Source organism: Ostrinia furnacalis, unplaced genomic scaffold (genome assembly GCF_004193835.3).
Source record: "Ostrinia furnacalis isolate ACB-3 unplaced genomic scaffold, ASM419383v2 OfSCF4106, whole genome shotgun sequence".
In the NCBI taxonomy this organism is placed as follows: domain Eukaryota; kingdom Metazoa; phylum Arthropoda; class Insecta; order Lepidoptera; family Crambidae; genus Ostrinia; species Ostrinia furnacalis.
The window spans coordinates 239,835-260,658 of NW_021134345.1; the positions used below are offsets into that span (position 1 = coordinate 239,835).

A 20,824-nucleotide genomic window follows, 5' to 3' on the forward strand; every position below is an offset into this window, starting at 1 on the left:
CTATCTGTGGTCGCGATCCTTATCAGTGAGGGATCGAGGAAGAAGAAGATGAAGGAGTTATTTAGCTTACCCTTACACGCTTGTAACTATTCCAAATCATAAAATTATTTTTTCTTTAGTTATATCTATTTATTTTAGTCTAATTTAACATAAAAGTAGTACAGAAAATATAAGTGCTACGTTTTTCAGTGTTTTTCAGTCGGGGACACATATGTCCCTATATGCGTTAAGGTATACATTGCCTCATATATTGAAAATAGAATACTTCGACGCCTTTATTGCAAAATAAATACAAATCACACTAAAAATACACATCAAATTTAATCAATAAGCTTCTTTTTAATATTTATGATAAGAAATTTAAAATAGATAGCATCATATCTTACGTATTTTTATATCTGATCCTCATCTCATCATAGACCTCTTTCTTGAAGTTATACCTACCTAACTAGACTGTTTGTTACAAGAACAACTTTGAATGAAGAGTCTCCGCGTTCAGAAGAGTGCGTGTAACACGGATATTTGACATGATTTTTTCGTCCTGTCCATGTTTCTTTTGAATCCCATTTATTGAGAGCCTCTACTGAGGCCATAGAGCATTGATTCTAGGTCTTCCAAGGTCTCAGCCCGTGCCATGACTACAATCGATGAATCTTAAGTGGGGGGACAGCATCCGAGAGGCTTCGCGACTTCTTCTTATTCAAAATACCGCAGTGTCTCAAGACCTTTGACTGAAAGTCTTTGACCAATGTGTGTTGGCTTGGCGGCGATGACGCACGGAACGGAGACGTGTTCCTTCACTATGGGCCTTATGAGAAGGCTCAAAGTCACCCAAAGGGTGATGAGGACGTCCGCAGGAGACTCAAAGTAACAGACATAGCCTGCATAATTACCAAACTTTCGCGGCAATGGCCAGGGCACATAGCTCGCAGAAGTGATGGCCGTTTGGGCAGAAAATATCTCGAGTGGCGCCCACGGATAGGAAGACGCAGTGTGGCAGGACTCATGTTCCTGTGCTGCTCATGTACATTCATATATACGAGCAGCACAGGAACGATTGTTGTGGAAATCCACAGGGAAGCCTCTGTCCAGCAGTAGGCACCCTTTCGTCAAGGAGAAAACCATCCTCGTTGTAACTTTTTTCAGTCATCATGACTTCTAAATTTCGTCTTTCCTGAGCGAAATTTCTGCAAGTCGATTTGAAGACAAATGATTTACAAAAAAATGTATGAATTATAAATAAAACATCAATATAAACATACAAATTATAACGAGGCAAACAATATCCTTAGTAAGAACCAAGTTGCCTTTGACGCACATAGGGACACCCGTGTCCCAATACAGATTTTTACATAATATTCATTATGCATACGAAGAAAATCGAAAATATGAAATAAAACGATAATTATACTTATTAGTGAATGTAAATCGGAAGAAAAATAATGGCCAAAAAGCTGCTAAGTAATATTAAAATATTTTTTAATTTTGACGTCTAACGAATTTTTTTTTCACGTTTTGTGCCAGTATTTTTTTACACAAGGAATCGCGTTTTTTATTATTTATAGCGCATAAACATAAAAGATAATAATAAAATTTAAGAAAATTAATCTACAAAGGGTTTAACTTAACTAGTATTACTGTAAATCGTAAAAACTATGCGGGGACAAATGTGTCCCATATGCGTGAAAGGGTTAATGAAATGGAATTGTAGTAAATAGTTTATCAGTTGCAATAGGCTTTAAAAAAATATAGTGATCTTTTCAAAGTGTTTCTAAAGAGCGTAACAGTCAGAATTTTGTTCGTAGTTTGGGAATTAAAAATCCGTAGTACTATTTGATGTAGAGTAAGTATGGATTCGAAATAAGACACGATTCCGAAGGTGCTATTGTAAGAGGACTAAAGCGCACAAATTGGATGCGAAGTCAAAGCTTTGTAATTACGAAATTCAAGAACTCTGAAATTCTCCATGTATGGTACCTACTTATTATTGTGCATTGCATTTGGTGTAAAACCAAATCATTTTTTTTATTAATAATAATTAAATGCCTTTTGTAATTAAGTATGTACCGAAACTGAAAGGATGATGTTTATTAATACCGCCAGACCCTCATTTTGCTATTTCAAAGGTAACGAACAAAGTTTTGCAATTTTGTATTCACTTTCAAATAAGCCTTTGACCCTTTGCTATTAAAATCCCAACTAATATTATAAATGCGAAAGTAACTCTGTCTGTCTGTCTGTCTGTCTGTTACGCTTTCCCGCTTAAACCTCGCAACCGATTTTGATGAAATTTGGCATAGAGATAGTTTGAGTCCCGGGAAAGAACATAGGATAGTTTTTATCACGGTTTTTGAAACAGGGACGCGCGCGATAAAGTTTTTCTGTGACAGACAAAATTCCACGCGGGCGAAGCCGCGGGCGGAAAGCTAGTTCTAAAATATACAAATAATTCCAAGTTCGAACCTTGGACCTTAATTTAAGAAAATCACCCTAGCTACAGAGGCACAAAGATCATAAGTGCCACCAGTGGTCAAAATTAAATAAAATATTTTTGATTTTGAAGAAGCCGGTTTATTGCGATGTCCTTGAAAATAACTATTACACAATTAAAGCAAGAATTATACACGAAGTGTTATTAAGATACTAGCTTTCCGCCCGCGGCTTCGCCCACGTGGAATTTTGTCTGTCACAGATAAAAACTTTAACGCGCGCGTCCCTGTTTTAAAAACCGGGATAAAAACTATACTATGCTCTTTTCCGGGACTCAAACTATCTCTATGCCAAATTTCATCAAAAAAGCAAGACATACAGACAGACAGAGTTACTTTCGCATTTATAATATTAGTATAGATATATGTATTTAAGGCTTTATATCCTAAGGCTTCAATTATATGTATATGACTAATACCCTACGATGTTTATTCTTGCCTCCGTCTTGAGTGCTAGAACGTTCGCAATAAAGGACCTCTTAAGTAGGGATTTTATGAAGTACCTAGACTGGAAATGTACTTTATTGACTTGAACTGTATACATAGCGAGTTGTATGTGTTCAGAGAAATCTATGGCTGCCTATACCAGGGTTATGGACCTTAGAAATTTCTCTCGTAATGAAACTCTATGTATTGTAATTATTATGGTTACAACATTTTACCTTCTCGTATGATTTTCTGAAGAATTCTTTCTGTAGATGTTTGCTGTGTTTTATTTTTAAATATAAATAGTTACACATGAGTTACACCTATTTCTAAAAAGTGTTACCGGCCAGTATAATAGACCCATGATTGTAGACTTATAGTTGCCCTCTTGAATCTTATTGCTAAGAGCAGTAAGTTGAAGGTTGAGTAAGGAATCCAATTTAATAGACTACAATAGGGGAAAGCCAAGGCGTTTTCTACAGGATTCAAGCACAGCCTTCTTGAGGTGACTGCGAGTATGAGATTGTTGTCAAGCTTAAATTAGCTTTTATCTACAACACAATACGTAACTTGTTTTGACGAGTGGAAGAATAGTCTTAGGTACAAGTAGGTACTTTGATATGGCTCCTAAACATGTCCTCGTCCCAATGATTTTCAGTCTATCACTGAAACTCTTTGTCATAATATTAACCCTATTCAAAATCACGGATATAAATCCATTCTGAAACAATCACGATTTCATAACCAAAATTGGCTTTGAATTGTATTGGTGTAATTACTGTTGGTGAACCAAATAAATAAAATAAAATAAAATAATGAAAACCCAAACCCAATTGTTTTCAGTTAACTGAACTTTCCATTTTGTTGCTTTGAAGCTAATACATTTTAAAGTTCGTTCATCCATACAAAAAAGTAGGTACACAGATTGATTCTTGATTAAGGAAATCGTCAATAAAATTCGATACTCAACTAAACAAGTCCTTTTATTTGGAGATTTCGTAGCAAAATTTGTTTATCAGCATCTAACGTAGTTTCAAGGACTGCTCTCTCCTTGTACAGCCACGAGCACAAAAGTGTATAAACTGTGTAATTTATTCAGCTGTATTAAGGTTTAAATTCCAATGAAAGTGTACACATATTTTTGCACACCCTGTATACAAGCCAGTGGGGACCCTCGCCGGGGGTCCGTACAAAGACGGGCTTGTTGTGGTAATTACGTTGCTAGTGTGAATGTCCTTGCGAGTCAAGGGCGAAATAATATTGTGGGTATTATTTTTATGGGGAAATGTTCGGCGAAACCTTTCGGGACTTTTCCTATTGTCCAGCGGCGGGAGTATGTTTGATGTAGTACCTACTTAGCTACATGCTTTCCTGAAAAGATTTTTGAAGAAAATAATTTAGTTTTATAAACGGATGTTGTGGCCGCCTCAATCTGTAATTGAAAGTGAGTTACATATTTATATTTATCGTCATAAATTTTCCCAGAAACGACCTTATTTAATTAAATTAACTATGTAATTAGTTTGTAGACACAAGGAAGAAAGGTTATGTATGTAAAATGAACCAATATTTCATTTTCAGGGCAATATGTTTCATTTTGAAAAAAAAAATGTCTGAAAAACATCAGGAGTTACAAGATTTAAACGGATGGATTGGGATTTTAGGATGGATTAAATCCACAAATAGACATTGAAAGAAATCAACAAACTTTCAGTTAAAATGCTTCATAACGGTTTTCAAGACCAATCAAAGAGCTCTAACATTAAATTATTAGGTACACTTATAAGTACTTTGTACAATGAAGGACTTGGATATGTCTCACTTAAAATAAAGCCTCCGAGTCATTCACCCCACAAAATCCAGCGATGTGATTGCACTCATTACGATCTTATCGAGCCGACCTTGCGAGAACTTGCATCAAATATCGCTCTCGTTGAAGCACCGATTAGTGATACAGCGGTGATATTTAAACGTTCTAATAACATTTCTGACACTTGCACATTATTATCTACCCTACGGATTACGATATCGGCTTTCAATCAATAGGTACGTGTGGAAAGCATCAACCATGTAGGTGAGTGAGGACATAACTTTCATGTTAATGTATGACTTTTATGTTACCAAAATACATTTTACTTTTAAATGTTGTAATTAACTTCTTTTAGCAGTCTAGGTATGTATTGTTAAACATAGCATAGGTATAATGAGCTCGATCCCACTATTGTATCGGAAGAAGCAAGTTACTGCTGCTGCTTCAGTATTTTTAAGTACCGGATCTCCTATCCTGTCGTTGTTATTACCAGCATTAAAAAAACCTCATTAGGCAGCTCTTCATATTCTGGTTCAATCCCATTCCCTATATCCTTTCATAAAAAAAACATCATTTTTACTAATTTTGAGTACTCTATTTAGGAATATAAGATAACTCTTTAGTAGACCTAGACAGTCTTTAGTACGGTCTGCTTCCTCAAGTCGAAAGACCAATGCTCAGACCACTAGACAACAGCGTTCCTTTCTTCCCGTTAAAACGCTTCTCGGCATTCCAGCCACCTTTTTAACTATCAAAGTCTTATTCAAGCCTCTTATAACTTGATACCGATTTTCCATTATCAGTATCATATCCTGACAAAGACATACGTTCTAGAACTTGGTAGGTTCGGTCAAACACCCCTCATCCCATTACAGCGGCGTAAATGAGGAGAGATAATGTCGTCACGTGTCAACTGTCATCCGACTCCGACGAGGTCGGCGCGACACCCGATCTTGATGTATTAGAAGGGTACATGAATAATCGGGGGTAACTCATATTTTGAGAAGGTTTTGCGATAAATCAGGCTTTCCTACCAACATTTGTCACCTGGGGTCTCTAAATCAGTAAATTCTAACAAAAAAGCCTGAAGCGAGCCCTTTCAAACTTTTTGCAGTTCTTTTATTGCTATGGACAAAGTCGTGTCAAGCTAAATACCTCAGCTTTTCCTGATGAACTTTATTATGTTCTATATGTGTGCTTAACATCTTATTTACACCTAATGGGTGGTATTACGCTGACTCTACAATAAAAATTATCTACCTAACTATTTCATATTGCGGGTCATCAATATCAAGAGCACTTAAGAGGCGTATTTTGTCTAAAAGTTTTCATGAGAGAAAATTCAGTTTAATAAAAAAATTCAAGGCATTTCACAAACAATATACCTACGAGTACCTAACTCCAATAACACCGTTCAAATATTCCTAAGCCACCCTTAGCTCAGACGTCTACACAAATAGCAATTTCAAATACGGCCCAATGTCACTTATTTACAAATGATTTTGCACAAATGTAGTCTGGTTACTTCACTGCATTTAATATGCTCGGAAAGGGTAGGTACAGTCAACAACATTATTAGACGATACTGTATTGTAAAATAGCTCTTATTGCACCTACTTAGATGGCCTGTTTGATGTCTGTACAACCGCAGACATGATGTGACCTTTTAACAATTGCCTATTTATAATGGCAACTACTTAACTAGCCTACTCAGCTAATTAGTATGTTCAGATTTATTTAATGTAGAGCGTAAGTAAACATAACATTCAGAATATTATCACTAAACGATTTTTCAGCCTACATTTCGCATTTATCAAGCACTAACGTTACTACGCCAGCTTATCAACTTGACTACAAAATTTCCTCAATATATTGTGAACATTATCTGAAAGCCACAGAGTTCAAATCCATTGGGCAAACTTTTAATCGTGGAAGTTTGTTCGTGACTGTACAAGCTTTACTGAAATGGGGCCGTTCAAGTATTACGTAAGCAGATTTCTTACCATTTTTTACCCCCCCGCCCCCCTTGTCATCAAAAGTAAGCAAAGCACTTACCCCCTCCCCCTATGCTTACGTAAACATTTTGTTATAAATGTTTTTTATATTGTAATTTTTAAAATAGGAAAATTCATGAAAANTTGACGTTTCAACCGTAAAAGGTACAGTTGTCAACACAATATAATACTCATTTTTGTTGTAAAATCGCACCTATTGATAGAGTTGCAATAGTGGGGTAAGCCGCCCTGTTTTGTTAATCTAGTAATTTAATTTATATACGGTTAGAAACCTACTATAGTTTGAATAATTCTTACAGGGGATAGTGCCTGTGTTCAGGCAAGAAGACTGAGTACATTTGCTAATTACATAGAAGAATAATACAGAAAGATGTCTTATTAACGATAAAAAGATGTCAAAGGTGGTCCTTAAGTTAATGGAAGCTAAAAATCCTAGAGACAATCAAGATAGATATTAATAGTCCTTGTTGTATCACTAACAGGTAGAGTTCGTCTAGCTCATAATAATATAGTAGAGTAACCTATCATAAATAATGTTTTCTACGGTTTACTTTATTCTAACGCGCAATGGAAGTCAGCGGCATAGAGGAAGCGGATGTCACATAAACAGAGATAGTGAGTGTCCCCTGCAAGGCCGATGGCTGAATAATCCGTATGCCGCAGCCTTGTTGGTATTTTTAGAAAAAAAAACCCGAGTTTTCCTTTTCACAGGAGTTCAACGCGATGGCATTGGACAAATTTAGTCAAAAAGCTGAAATAAATAACTTTAATCGATGTCGAGTACTGAAATACAAATGTAGAGACATAATCGGGCTAAGATGATTCTGTAATTAAGTTTTTTTTTACCTTGTTAAAATATGATTTTCCTTCTTTGAATATCGTAAAAAATTATGTAACTAGGTATTGTTTTTAAACATCCTGAGGCAAATTTACCTATTATGTAGAGTCAGAAAATACTGCGTACTGATTTTCTTTTCATTGAAAACGACATAAAAGTAATTAGATCCTTTTAGCGGATAAGGAAAGACACAAAAATGCGTTTTCTATCCACACACTTTTTTCAAGTAAAATTATAAACACAAAGTGGTGATGTTAAACACGCTATGTATTATTTTATAATAATATTGGTACAAATACAGGGAAGGAGGTACCTGAACTTTGCTAGGTTTTTGCCGTTTGTTAGTCGTATACCTCGAAATCAAAAAATCCTTGTAGCTTTTTTAACCTAAGTATTCGCATTTCATCGTGATGGTGATAGCGTTTTTTGTTGTAGCGTGTAATATCGGTAGTAAGTATATTTTATTACTAGCATATATTTTTAACAGATTTTTACAATTTTGATGTAGCATGTATTATCAATAGCCTATTTATTAAGCCTACAGGCAGGAAAGTAAATCTACTATGAATTTTTAGACAGTTGTAATTAGCGATCAAAAATCATACTAGTTACAAGAATAAAAATCTATTCAGAAATTTTGATATCGCGGCGAAATGCGAATAGGTGAAAAGCTACAAGGATTTTTTGATTTCGAGGTATACGACTAACAAACGATTTTATTATTTATTATGTTGTTAAGTATTTAGTTAATTACTTAAATAATTTTATTTTACAAAACGGTTCGAGCGACAATTAAAACTTGTTTACAAATTATTACGTGCAAAATCGCTGTATTTTTTAAAAGCAAAATCAGCTTCTAATTTTATGCAGCAGAGTAAATTCAAGTTTAAAAATAAGTTAAAAAAAATTTTTACTAATACTGAAATGTTTTTATCGAGATCAAAGTCCAAACAAAAACAAACTAATTTCCAAAGTTTTTCTTCGTAAATTACTTACTTGGCACGCAGAGATAACTGCCGGTCATTAGGGCACACATACTTGTTAGCTTTACTTTGACAGTTCATTGTGCATTCGAAATTCGAAAATTTAAAACACAAAAGTCAACAAGAGCGCGGGAAATGAACCGCCGCGCGTTCCCGCCTGTTGATTCCTTCCAACTGTTGCTTCGCGCGTGGCGAGATCTCGTAATCGATATTTTAACATCGCTCTTGAAAACAGCTACAATATGGTTGCAAATCCCGGCGTTTTTATCAGATATTACATACATAGTAATAAGTTTGTACACACTTTATGGTGCATCATATGTTTAGATGTACCTTTTAGTAGCAAATTACCTAATTCTTAAGTCAAGAGTAACTTAAGAATCTTTAGAATAAAGAAGAAAGAAAGTACCTACCTGAAATAAATGAAAATAGTAAAACTCTATCGGAACATACTTTATGAAGCATTTCATGATACTTACCTATTTTAATTAATGATGCTTATCTGTAAGTAATGTAGGGTACCTAGGTAAATCCATAGGTAAATCACAAAATGTTTGAATTCAGAAGTTTCAGTCACAGGAAGTGACGTTAATCTAAACGGAAATTGAGTTTTAACTGTAAAGTGAAGTTGGGTCACTATTTGCATTTTGGATACGCAGAAAGCATAACTATTAAAATTTACCTTTTTTATGATTCTACAAAAATATTTTTTACAATGTGTTTGGTTTAAAACTGTTTAAAACGATAATGGGATTACTTTTTTTATTTAGCAAATTAATAATGTTCAATATTTTTTAAAGAAATCAAAAAACCAGAATATTAGAACTAAAAAAGTTTTTAGTTTTAGACAATCTTTGAATGTGTATCCGAACACTAAAGCGGGACAAAGTATTGACATCTTTATCAGTTGCTTGTCAACACAACTAGTGATGATAACATAATAACATATCGTTATTTTTTTTTAAAACAATGCAAATGCGTTTGATATCAATTGTAAATAATATAAATTAAAACAATATTATTAAGTGATTGAAAGAACTTTTTTAATCTGCTCTAAATGGGTAGGAAAAGATGAAAATGATTAAATAAAAATTACTAATCCTATTAAATAAAATTATCAATATGTGCGAATTAATCAATGTCAATTTTATGAACGTTAACATGAAAATATTCATAAAACCAGCCACTACCTTCAAGCATTAATTCAATTTTATTGTAATCATGACATAATGATTAATAAAAAAAAAACACTTTCAATAAGCACTTACACGTGAGAAAAACGGATTAGAAAATGGTTTCTTGTGTATTTCTAAAAACAACTCTCAGTGACAGTGATCTATTAGTTGGGATGGAGTAACTTCAAATAGCTATTAATTTGCATCAATAAACATTATTTTGTAGATAAAAATATGTTGTAATTAAGATGACATGATCGCTTTTGGTTATTAACTGTTTTTTTTGTTTTTTTATTTTTTCATTAATTTTAATTTGAGACCCAAAATTGAGATATTGAATAAAAATAACGGTAACGTTACTTTTACGATTCGTTACCCACACGCAAAGCACAACCCTACGGGTAAGGAATTTGACATTTCACTTTTCAGTAATAATGGCGCACTTGCGAAAGGTGGATACTTTTCTGTAAATCTTTATTTTGTGTTGTGTGGTGAAGTGAAAACAAGGAATTTTAATGCCGTACCGCAGGCGCTTCTCCGCCAAGATGCCAGATTACGACGACGACGTAACTGTTGTCGATGTGTATGATTTGGCATCGGACATTGGCAAGGAATGTGAAATAATAATTGAAAAATACGGCCCTGACGCTGTAACAGCGTTGCTGCCTAAAGTGATTAATGCTTTGGAGCTACTGGAGAACCTTGCTGTGCGGAACGAGAAGGAAAACCAGGCGCTGCAGGAGCTGACGGCGAAGATTTCTCAGTTGGAAAATGACAAGATTGAGAAGGCCGAGTACAGGCAGCGTTTCGAGAAGGTAGGTGGTTAAGGTCATTGTTGATTGAATTTACGCGTGCAGCAGAATTGAACGCACGGAACGCTAGTTTCGACACCTGTATACTGGATGTAGTTGCAAAAGTTAGTGGCGCTGCGGTGTGTTGCGCGACATTGACATCAGAGTAGCTGCCGTCGAAATGTTAATTACCCTGTATTACTCACTAGAATTTCCATTTTTATCCATATTATGCTGGTAGCTCAGGCATAGGTTGCTATGAATGTGGCGTAGATAGCCCTCATGATAGAAGATGGTGATTGACATCCATGTTGTGACAATATTTGCAATCAGCTGATGAAGATTTCATCAGACTGGTTGCGCTGATATGATCGTCTTGTGTATTGTGAAAGCTGTGGGTTTTGGTTCTGCCTTCTAGAAGTAAGTTTCAAATTATTTACTCAATATTTGTTTGAATAAGTTGTCAGCGTTCAGCTGTAAATTTATTCGTGATTATGATTCATTTTACTTAACTGGTGATTCAGATTTAAGACTAAATATTTGGAATAACATTATTTTATGATTTATAAGATTAGATATCTGACGAGGGATTTTTATTATCTTTCTGTTTTTGGTACAATCCAATAATCTAGATCTACTAAGACATTTTCATTGTTCAAATCAATCATTATGTTTCTTATGTATGTAATAACACACATGTTTGCAGCATCATTAGTTTAAAAAATAATTGTATTTTTGTGTTTAAAAAGTACCACAAAAATACCACAAATTATTACTATAGAAAATCATTACACTGCCAAATTAGTGATAACATTTCTCATAATGACTATCAAGGCAAATGTTCAGTGATTGTTATGACATGGATGTTTACTGAATCACTGTTTGATAAGATTCTGATATTATTTTATTAAACTTGTTATCATTTAAATTTTGCCTAAATGAGGCTTTTCTCACTTTTTATCAGAGCAGCTTTTGTTTATATTTGATTGATCACAAATAAATCCCTTCCTCCAATGATGGCTGATTTGGCCTCATATTTTACCAAAGTATGGAGTAATATTACCTAATTCCTTTAGTATAAAGTGGCTCCATCTGTCTATGTTTAGATACAAAACCAGTAGGTGTTGATCATCTCAGTTCCTACAAAATGTAAACTCACTCTTATTAGTACCCTAAATGGTGATTTACACAAGAGACAATGGTAATAACTTTAAAAGTGGTCTTTATGATCTAAAGTTATTCAACCATTAAAATAATTTAGCTCTATTTCAGTCTTTTTATTTCACTTAGGGCTGATTTTTCAATCATCGGATAACTTTTAACTGAAGAATAAGTTTGGCATATTGACAGTTTCAGTATGGGGAATATGTCAAAATGACAAGTTTATTCCTCAGTTAAAAGTTATCTGATGATTGAAAAAACGGCCCTTAGGGCTGCATTTTCAATCGTAAGATATCTTTTATCTGAAGAATAAACTTGTCATTTTGACATATTTCCCATACTGAAACTGTCAATGTGTCAACTTATTCTTCAGTTAAAAATTATCTGACGATTGAAAAATCAGCCCTTAGAGTTTAGAGCTTAAATTAAACATTCATAAGTTTAGTCTAAGACCACAATAATTACTATAATCTATTAGAAGGCAGCTCCATTATATCATAAATAAGAGATTGTTGTAATCTCATGACCAATCAACTTTCACCATTGCCGATAGCAAATATTATTCAATTTTTGTTACTAGCTCATGACTTTCACTCTTCTTATTGTTAAATATTATAAATACTATTTCAGAGGCCATTGTACTCATTCATTAGTTCTATGTAAAAACAAAATGCACATTATGCAATCATTTCTATTAGAAGTGTTCAATACATTTGAACAGAGAATCCAAGAATTTAGTATGTGTATTCTTTAAAATCATAACACAATACATGCATACAGAACAATCTAATACAGCACACATTCATAAATGATGTGCATTCATTCATTCATCGCTATAAAATGCAATTCTCAGTGCATTGTGTTTCTCAATAGGGTGATTGCTTGTATCCTTTGGTTTTTGTGCTAAGTCTACTCTTAGATTTATTGATTGCACTCTATGAACGCGCTACTCTACCGACAGATCAAGATAAGTTTAAGTGGTGTTAACATGTCGTGCCGAATTTTTATGTCAATTTTGATAGATTCAATATTGTCTGTAGAAAATTAAAACTAGGTACCTATGTATTTAACTCTTACACCCGCCAAAAAACGGCGCTGAGTTAGGTCTTTTTCGAGGGTGTTGATTTAGGCAAGGATACTCCTTCACAACTCTTGTCCATTATCAATCACTAGCTGTGCCCGCGACTTCGTTCGCGCAAAACCCATTTTTGCATCATTTTTCATTGTTGCTCTGCTCCTATTACTCGTATCGTGATGGTTAAATAAATAGCCTATAGCCTTCCTCGATAAATGAGCTTTCTAACACTGAAAGAATGTTTCAAATCGGACCAGTAGTTCCTGAGATTAGCGCGTTCAAGTAAACAAACAAACTCTTCAGCTTTATAATATTAGTATAGATTACACCTGATAAGTGGTCTGCCAAACTGCAAAAGGCAACAGAGCCATGTGTTAAGTGCAGGTCTATTGCAGAAGTTGCCAAACATTTTTTTTTTACATTAAAATATCAAAGAAATGAATGAGTACCCTTATCATCTATCTACTAAATGTATCATAAATTTCGGCAGATACGACGTCACCTCTCACTGAATGACCTCGCAATGGTAGTTGCCATTAGTTTGTACTCTAACTCTCTATGACGTAAGTGAATTCACTTAGGTCGCACAGAGTTAGGTGGATCTCCGTTGTTGGAACATAGAGCATGTAGCAACTTCTGGCCTAAGCAAGTAAAGAGCGAGACGCCAATCTTCTTGGAGAGATCAGTAGATTCCATAGTGCTATCATAATCTTAGCTACCCCTCTTGCTTGATAGTCTTTTTCATTCACATAAATGGGTTTCTTTAATATTAGTGTACAAAAATAGTCTTTGCTATTGCTTAGTTAGAAGATTGTACACCAGTACAGTACATTGTATAAAATGAATTAATTGCATTTGCATGTTCATCGTCGAACTAAAGTTAATCGTGTGCAAGTTATAATACGATATAATTTAGTTTGTAACTCTATGATGATTTGTTGTAATTATTGGTTTGGTATGCTCTGAGTAATAAAAACATACGGTGGAAATATATCATATGTTAGACGCGCATTTCATTTGTGTAATATTGTGATTATTCACGAGTATCTGGCGGAACTGGTAGGACAGCTTCGACAATAGTCAAAGGTGTAATCCTAAGTCATTGGCCGTAAGGTTCAAAATCATACGGCAACTCTTCCAGGATGACTGTATGTTATTGGTTCTAGACATGCATTCGTTTCGGTGTCCGCTACGACTTCAGCCTGATGACGCGGTCTTCGTGACGTGTCGCTTAGTGAAATGAGTGCCTAAGTAATCAAACTAAAGTCGCAATTTGTTTTTCGTACCATCTTTGAGGCTAACCTTTTATAGGTAGGTCGTAAGTATACAGTTGTGACGTACCACCACTCGTAAATTAAACCAATTGGCTAATATGGGTTCTTACAAGTGACGTCATAATTATATCTCCTTCGCAAAGTAATCAATTTGAAACCCATCAGCTCTTCAGTTTGTCTCTCGACATTTCCTTATCAATAGCACCCAGTAATTCTGTCACGCTTGCTCAAGTAAACGCATTATGGTCTCGTTGGAACGAATTCAATAAGCAGTCTGCAATGCGCTGCCGGTTTGAAATTTCCTTCACTAATTTAACCGACGCTACTTTGGGAATATTTGAAATTGTTAGCTCAATTTCGAAATGAAATTCTCCACGGAAAACAAGCAATCCAGTGACGTGGGCTTGGCAAATCAACCTGCATTGATTTATTGGGTCCCTTGGGGCGCGTATTGGAAAAGCAATTTCTATTCAGGCGTGTTCTCAGTCGATAGGTTTTTTATTTAATAGATGCACCTATTCAATTAGAGTAATTGGCAATACTAGAAGAGATTTCACTGCTGCATAGTTTTTTGTCTAGAAGTGGGGTAGGTGTTTTTGCCGTTCGAATACAGAGCTAGCCTGTCGTAATTTTGCATGGTATGTAATGAAGATAAATAGTTGAGTGCTTCCAGAACTCAAATCAAGATTTAAGAAACACAAAATTCCTAAGCTAAATTACATTACAAGACGCAATACGCGGGTGTCACTTACGTCTTCTTTACCCATGAAGTAGATTGAATTGCGTTGAAACGGCAACACCGAACGACTGTTACTTTCGCCTTATCAATGAGTTGTTTACATTTTTTCCCTTTTTCAAATTTCTCAATGGATTGAGTATACTAGCCATTGCCACCTACTTGCTAAAGAGAGCAGATCATTGCATTCACATTCAATCTCAACAGTTTAATGAAACAATGGTTTCATCGTATGTTACATTACATTAAGCACTTGACTAATAAAATAATGTTTGTTTCGAGTAAATTAACATAAAATATTTGCTTGATTGAAATGTTTTCAAGTTCTGGCTTAAATATGTATGTGACTCATCTTTTATTTTAAATTCTGTTTATTTTATGTTCGTGCTTAGAAGAAAAGTTTTGTTTGTACAAAGAAAATTCGCCAAAATTTTATAATGTCTTAAGGTTTTCTGCGGTATGCCTAATATTAAACAATTTGCCCTTCGCAAGTCGTCTGTAAAACGTTTTAATATAAAGCGGAATATCTAAACGAAATATCCCGACCACAAAAATCCTGAGCCGTCATTCTTTATAGGATTTGTAATATTCCGCCGTAAATATTTGATATTTCGTACAGCTTATGTTGGCTTACCTTTTTACGGATAAGTTGTAAACCAGATATCTTCTAGTTCCTTAGATTCCATTTTTATATTCATCCGCATTTTCTTCACCCATTTTATTGCTCTTTGGATTATGCTTACGTACAGATGACAGCACATCGAGATAAAGACTGAAGTCTCTTATTCCGTTGTGATAGCGGCGAATTTGCATCAGAAATGTATTGTGATGTGCTGTCGTCTGTACAAGGTTTAGAAGGCTTTCTCGTCGGCCCTTTCGTTGGGATGTAGGACCCAAACCATCAATCGCCTGTTTAGTGTCGTCATGAATCACGGAGACTTCCAATTTGAGCGTTGTCCCTTGTCTTATAGGACCGATGTGCCAGCAAGGGTCATAGTTTGTGGCATTTGTCAGCCCCAAAATGTGTGCATTCCGAGAATTTTGGAAGAAGAGGAATTCGCCATCTCTGACGATTGGAATTCCGTTCGCATACAAGTTTGAAATATTCTGCTTGTTTTGGGTACTTTTTAAGTTATTCCGCAGTAAACCTAGTGGTACAAGTTGTTCTTTATTTAAGATTGGGTTTTCTAACAAGCTATCTTTAGCTAGCTGACCTGTCATTCCGTAATACAAAGATTGAGGTCGCACTGTTTTAGGTTCTTCCATATTCGTAGTTTTCTTGATATTACAATATCTGCAAATTTTAGGCAGCCATTGGAATGTTGTACATTCCTTCCTTGCAATGCTTTGTGAAACTACTAATTTTGTTTTTTCTTTATTTGCACACACAAGTTATTAAGTTATTCTAAGTAATCACAGCAAATACTATAAATAACGGCTTAATGTGAATATCGTTTTTGTTTTCTTTCCTCACATTTAATCTGTTTTTACGACGCTTAGATATAAAATTGTTATATTAGGATTTAGGTTAATACACCGATAACGCTTCAAACAAATGCAGGAAATCTACATTTATTTGGTCTGTATTTATTATTTTCCGCGAGCACTTGTATTTGTTGTAGTCATGGTATCTCCCTGACACAAATATTTATCTAAGTTATGCAGATATGCAGTCACATTGATGCAGGATTCACCTTCTCGTTATCACGAAAACGCATATTGATGAAGCAAACAACCACTAAGGCATTGTTGGGAAAAGGTCGATAAATTACCCAAAGAATTAGCATACGCAAATTAGCTGATGTTACGTGGACCATAACTAATGCGCTTCTAGTACAGCCAGCATCAAATAGTTTGTGACACCCAAAGCACAACCTTATTCCGACGTGATGCGAACTTTTTGGCTACTTTGGATGTCGCGAACTATTTGACGCTGACTGTATTAGGTACCATGCCATTCAAATTCATGTTTTGTTGTCCAGGAAATAGAGGCCATCGAGGAGCAGTGGCGGACAGAATCTGCGGAGCTGGTGACGGCTGTTGGGCGACTCCAAGATGAAAACAAGCGTCTCAGGCGGACCATCAATGCTCCTGCCGATGGTAAATTGAACACCTTGCACTTTGTTTGGCATGATTTTGCTTGAACTGTAAATATTCTGCTTGGTATTAAAATTACTGAAGAGTACGAACAGGAATTCAACGATTCTGCTTTTTCCTTTGGTTCAGGAAGTTGAAGTTTTCTTTCATCCTGTCTTTATGAATACAGAAAAGCCGGCACCCGAAGAAATTTTATTAATGATATTACCGTGTACAAATGCAGGTTTAAAAATATTAGCACAGTTGCTATTTCGTTTAGTCTTATTGTTTACAATGCTACATATTGCTGTTGATCATGACCTTGATATTATTTTGAATCAATTTATGCAAAACGGCGTGTTAACTAACATTGTTTAATTGTTATCAGCAGTAGTTGAATAATAATTTGACAGGTAACAACTGTCCACATTCAATTAAGAATCAAGAAAATATTGTTGACAAAATGCTAATTCATATTTGACTTGTGTGTTACTTTGGGACATCCGTTCTCTCTCTTGCTTGCCATACCATGAAGCTCCATTATAATGTCCATTGTGTGGACAAAACAAGTGTATTATTTTTGTCTGTTATCATAATATGAAGATAGCTTTATATTTCCAGCAGAGATCTTTTGTTCCTTCGAGTATTCTCTTGATAATGTCACTCAAAGAGTCTCCCCGAAGCGATGTTATTTCTGGCGTGGGTAATAATTCTAAAGTCGATTATAAGTAAGTCGCCCACGGCGCTTTTCCCATTGATTTATTTATAGCGACGTCATTAACTGATGAAATGGAATGGAACAGAAATGATGGGATATTCTAATCCGTCCGTTCGATCTTGTATTTTGTTTTGCAAATGCGCCGCCGTCTTGCAGCTGTATAATCGTGGAGAAACAAGTGAGCGTCTGCTAGGAAGATGTTTTTCTCTAAACTGGACTATTCCCATATCTCGTTCCCATTGCTTCAACTCCTTTGTAGCCAGAATCGCCAATAAAAACCCAACCAATGAAGGGGACGTTTGTCCCGAGGAAAGTTAAATTGTAGTTGGACCCGTAAACAAATGTTTCTCTGGTCGCCTGTCACGTATAGGCAATTTTTCTTACAATAAACCGAATAACATTGACTGACACCGAACTGTCTTTCTCAAAGTAATATGAATGAACTTATCTTTAATTGCATTTAATTTTGAACACACTGAAACAGTTCATTCTCTGTTTGAGTCGATTTAATGTACTATATTTATAAAACTGCTAGTTTCATTTTTCGCGGACTGTATAGTATGATATTATGACATCCCAAGGACATAATATTACACCTGATTTTGAATTCCGAGCGATGGGGTCATTCACACGAAGAAGTGAACGTAATCTGCAGTGACCTACATGTGGTACAGACGACAGAGTTTCAAGCTAAGCCTGTGGCGACTTAATGTAGATGTAATAAGGGTGAATTTGCTACAAAAATGTATAATTTGATGTGCCCTCGTCTGTACATTTCGTTTCTTTCACAAAGTACCATTTCAGTTGTGATAGGATTAGGCTTCGTAGATTGTTGGATTACATTATTATCAGCTTATTATAACCACACCTACGTCAGCCTACGTGTTTATGTTAATGCTATTATTTGTGGCAGACGTTATTTTAAGATAATAATGTGATAATCAGATTAAGCATATTACAAATGCCTAATTGATATGTATCTTTCACACTTGCTAAAATTCCAAAGATAGTGTAAGATACAAATGTTCGTCTCAATCTCTTCACTCACATCAGTCACATCACACCCTCTCACTCTTCGATTAGTTGTATAATATTCATGTAAAGACGACGCCTCGTTAAATTAAAGATTGGGGCATCCTAATAATTGGATTTCCACTCGTAACAAGCATACTTAGCTTACCACGAGGGGTTAACGGGATTATTAGTTATTTGTATTTACAAATTGCTAGTATTCTTTGAAAAAAATCGTGTCATGTCGTTACAATAACTGCTATTCTTAGTCTTTGCTTAGTCTTATCTGCTGTACCTGGAGAGCTAAACACTATAGCATCTTATGCGCTTTTAACAAGGGCAATTTTTTACCCAACTTCTGCAGAGCCAAAAGTAAAGTTTATAAAAGAAACTAGCGACCAGCCCTGCTTCCTCTTGAATCTCATTTCTTTGTACTAATATAATCTAAAGAGAGGTGTAAGAGACAACTATTTGTCTGTGTGGCTCGCTTACTCACTCTCAGGCTGGTTTTAGTGTCACGCGGACTGTCCGTGCGGATCGCTCCGCACAGCCGATCTGTATGAACTGCTAGGGAGCGAGCAGTTCCTCCGGACCGCATTACTCTAAAACGCTCCCTAGAAGTTCATACAGATTGGCCGTGCGGAGCGGGTCCGCACCGGACGGTCCGCGTGACACTAAAACCAGCCTCACTCTTAATTAAGTTCTTTTTTCGTTACAAAATTTCGAGCTAGAGTGTAGCACCTTATGTATTTGTAATAGGTGCTATTTTACTGTATCCAGGAACAAGCGCCCCGCCGTCCCCCGCCCGGGAGCACGACCAAGAAGTCCTGTCCAGGCTCTCCAGCACGGCGGAGAAGCAGCGAGCGACCCTCCGTCACCAGGAGTCGCAGCTGCAGGAGAAGCAGCAGGTTATTGATGGGGTGAGTGAATCTTGCTGTGGAATTTTGGTTGGTTTTGTATAGGAAGAATGGGTTTTAAGGATCAAAGTGGTGTGGGTAAATTTTAACAACCGTCTAATTATAGCGGACACCACAGGGTTGTCATCTCAGACGTCGTAACTCAAGCTTCTACCACACCAAAGCGTGCAGATCGCCATCGCCGCCATCGTGAATGGCGGTTATCACGCCAATTTATCGATTTTGCCCATACAAATTGATGTCGATAAAAGTTATCACGGCGCGCATCTTAGGCCTACTCCACGCGTTGGTTGGTTGAAGCATAACACGATAGAAGATGAAAGTTGTTACCTTATTTAACATGTATCAAATCATTGTTCTGTGTACCACTCAAGCTAAAAAGTACAATTGCTATTTACAAGGCACGAAATGAAAAAAAAAGAACTAAAACCTATCCTAAACAAGTTGTAATTATTTTTGTCAGCATCGCCATTTGCTTAAATACAACTTCAAAGAATTTAATAGATGTCATGTCTGAAACAGCCAAGCCGTTAAGCACGCACGACAAAAACTAAATCTAGGTAAATGATTGCAATGCCATTTTAGTTTTCTCTGTGTAAAAGAGTGATCGAGAAAAACTATTTTAGCATCCAACTCCTTAGTTTTCCACTGATAAATTGTCTTAAGAGCGTTTACGCCGTTTGGCGCAAAAACAGTACTTTTTCAACTCGTTACAATCATTAACCAGTAATACTACAAATATGTTATAGGCATTAATAGTTAGGCAATTTCGTCGTCTAAATAGTTAATTGAGAAAATATTGCGATTAGTTTAGCATTTAAGAATTCTATCAAGATAAGTCCACACAGGTTTTGTAAATTTCCACTTTAGCGTCAGTTTACAAGCTGAAATTTTTATAAAAATACTGTGAAAACGATTTAACAAACCTTTATATCCTATAGCATAGATCCTTGGGCAAATAGTTATCTGAGAAAATTTTTAGATTTAAGCATTCTACAATAAGAAATCACAAATTAAAAGAACGTGAAATACCCAAAAATCAAAGTGATTTTTTCACCAATATTCTTCCTTTATTCAACACAAAAATAGCTTAATCTAATAGAAGAATATCTTATCTAAAATATTTACTTTGAAATTTAAAATAATTCATTGTAATTTTTTTTCTATGAGTATTTGAAAACTACTATAAATCGCCGCGCACGAATCGTTCAAATTCAGTCCGCCTCGAGGCGTTCCAGAGTGAGGTCACGTCGCTCGGTGCTCTGCTGACATGTGTCACGCGTACGTTGATCTTTGACAGGTAGCTGGACTTTTATAGTGTATCCGCAA

General features: G+C 35.6%; 2 protein-coding genes across 2 annotated transcripts in view; one reads left to right on the forward strand and one right to left on the reverse strand.

Moving 5' to 3' along the window:
- Rph (Rabphilin) overlaps positions 1-8,715 on the reverse strand; it is a 48,597-nt gene extending 39,882 nt beyond the window's left edge. Inside the window, exon 1 of the mRNA XM_028312841.1 lies at positions 8,575-8,715. Coding sequence (XP_028168642.1) covers positions 8,575-8,642 — 68 coding nt within the window. The 5' untranslated portion in view covers positions 8,643-8,715. The remainder of the gene's footprint in view (positions 1-8,574) is intronic.
- A 1,446-nt stretch (positions 8,716-10,161) lies between these two features.
- Positions 10,162-19,498, forward strand: Rilpl (Rab interacting lysosomal protein like; the record flags this gene model as incomplete). Its single annotated transcript, XM_028312835.1, has 3 exons — positions 10,162-10,551; positions 16,756-16,873; positions 19,359-19,498. Coding segments are annotated over exons 1-3 (558 nt in total), but the record flags the coding sequence as incomplete, so codon positions are not given.
- Positions 19,499-20,824: the final 1,326 nt, after the last annotated feature.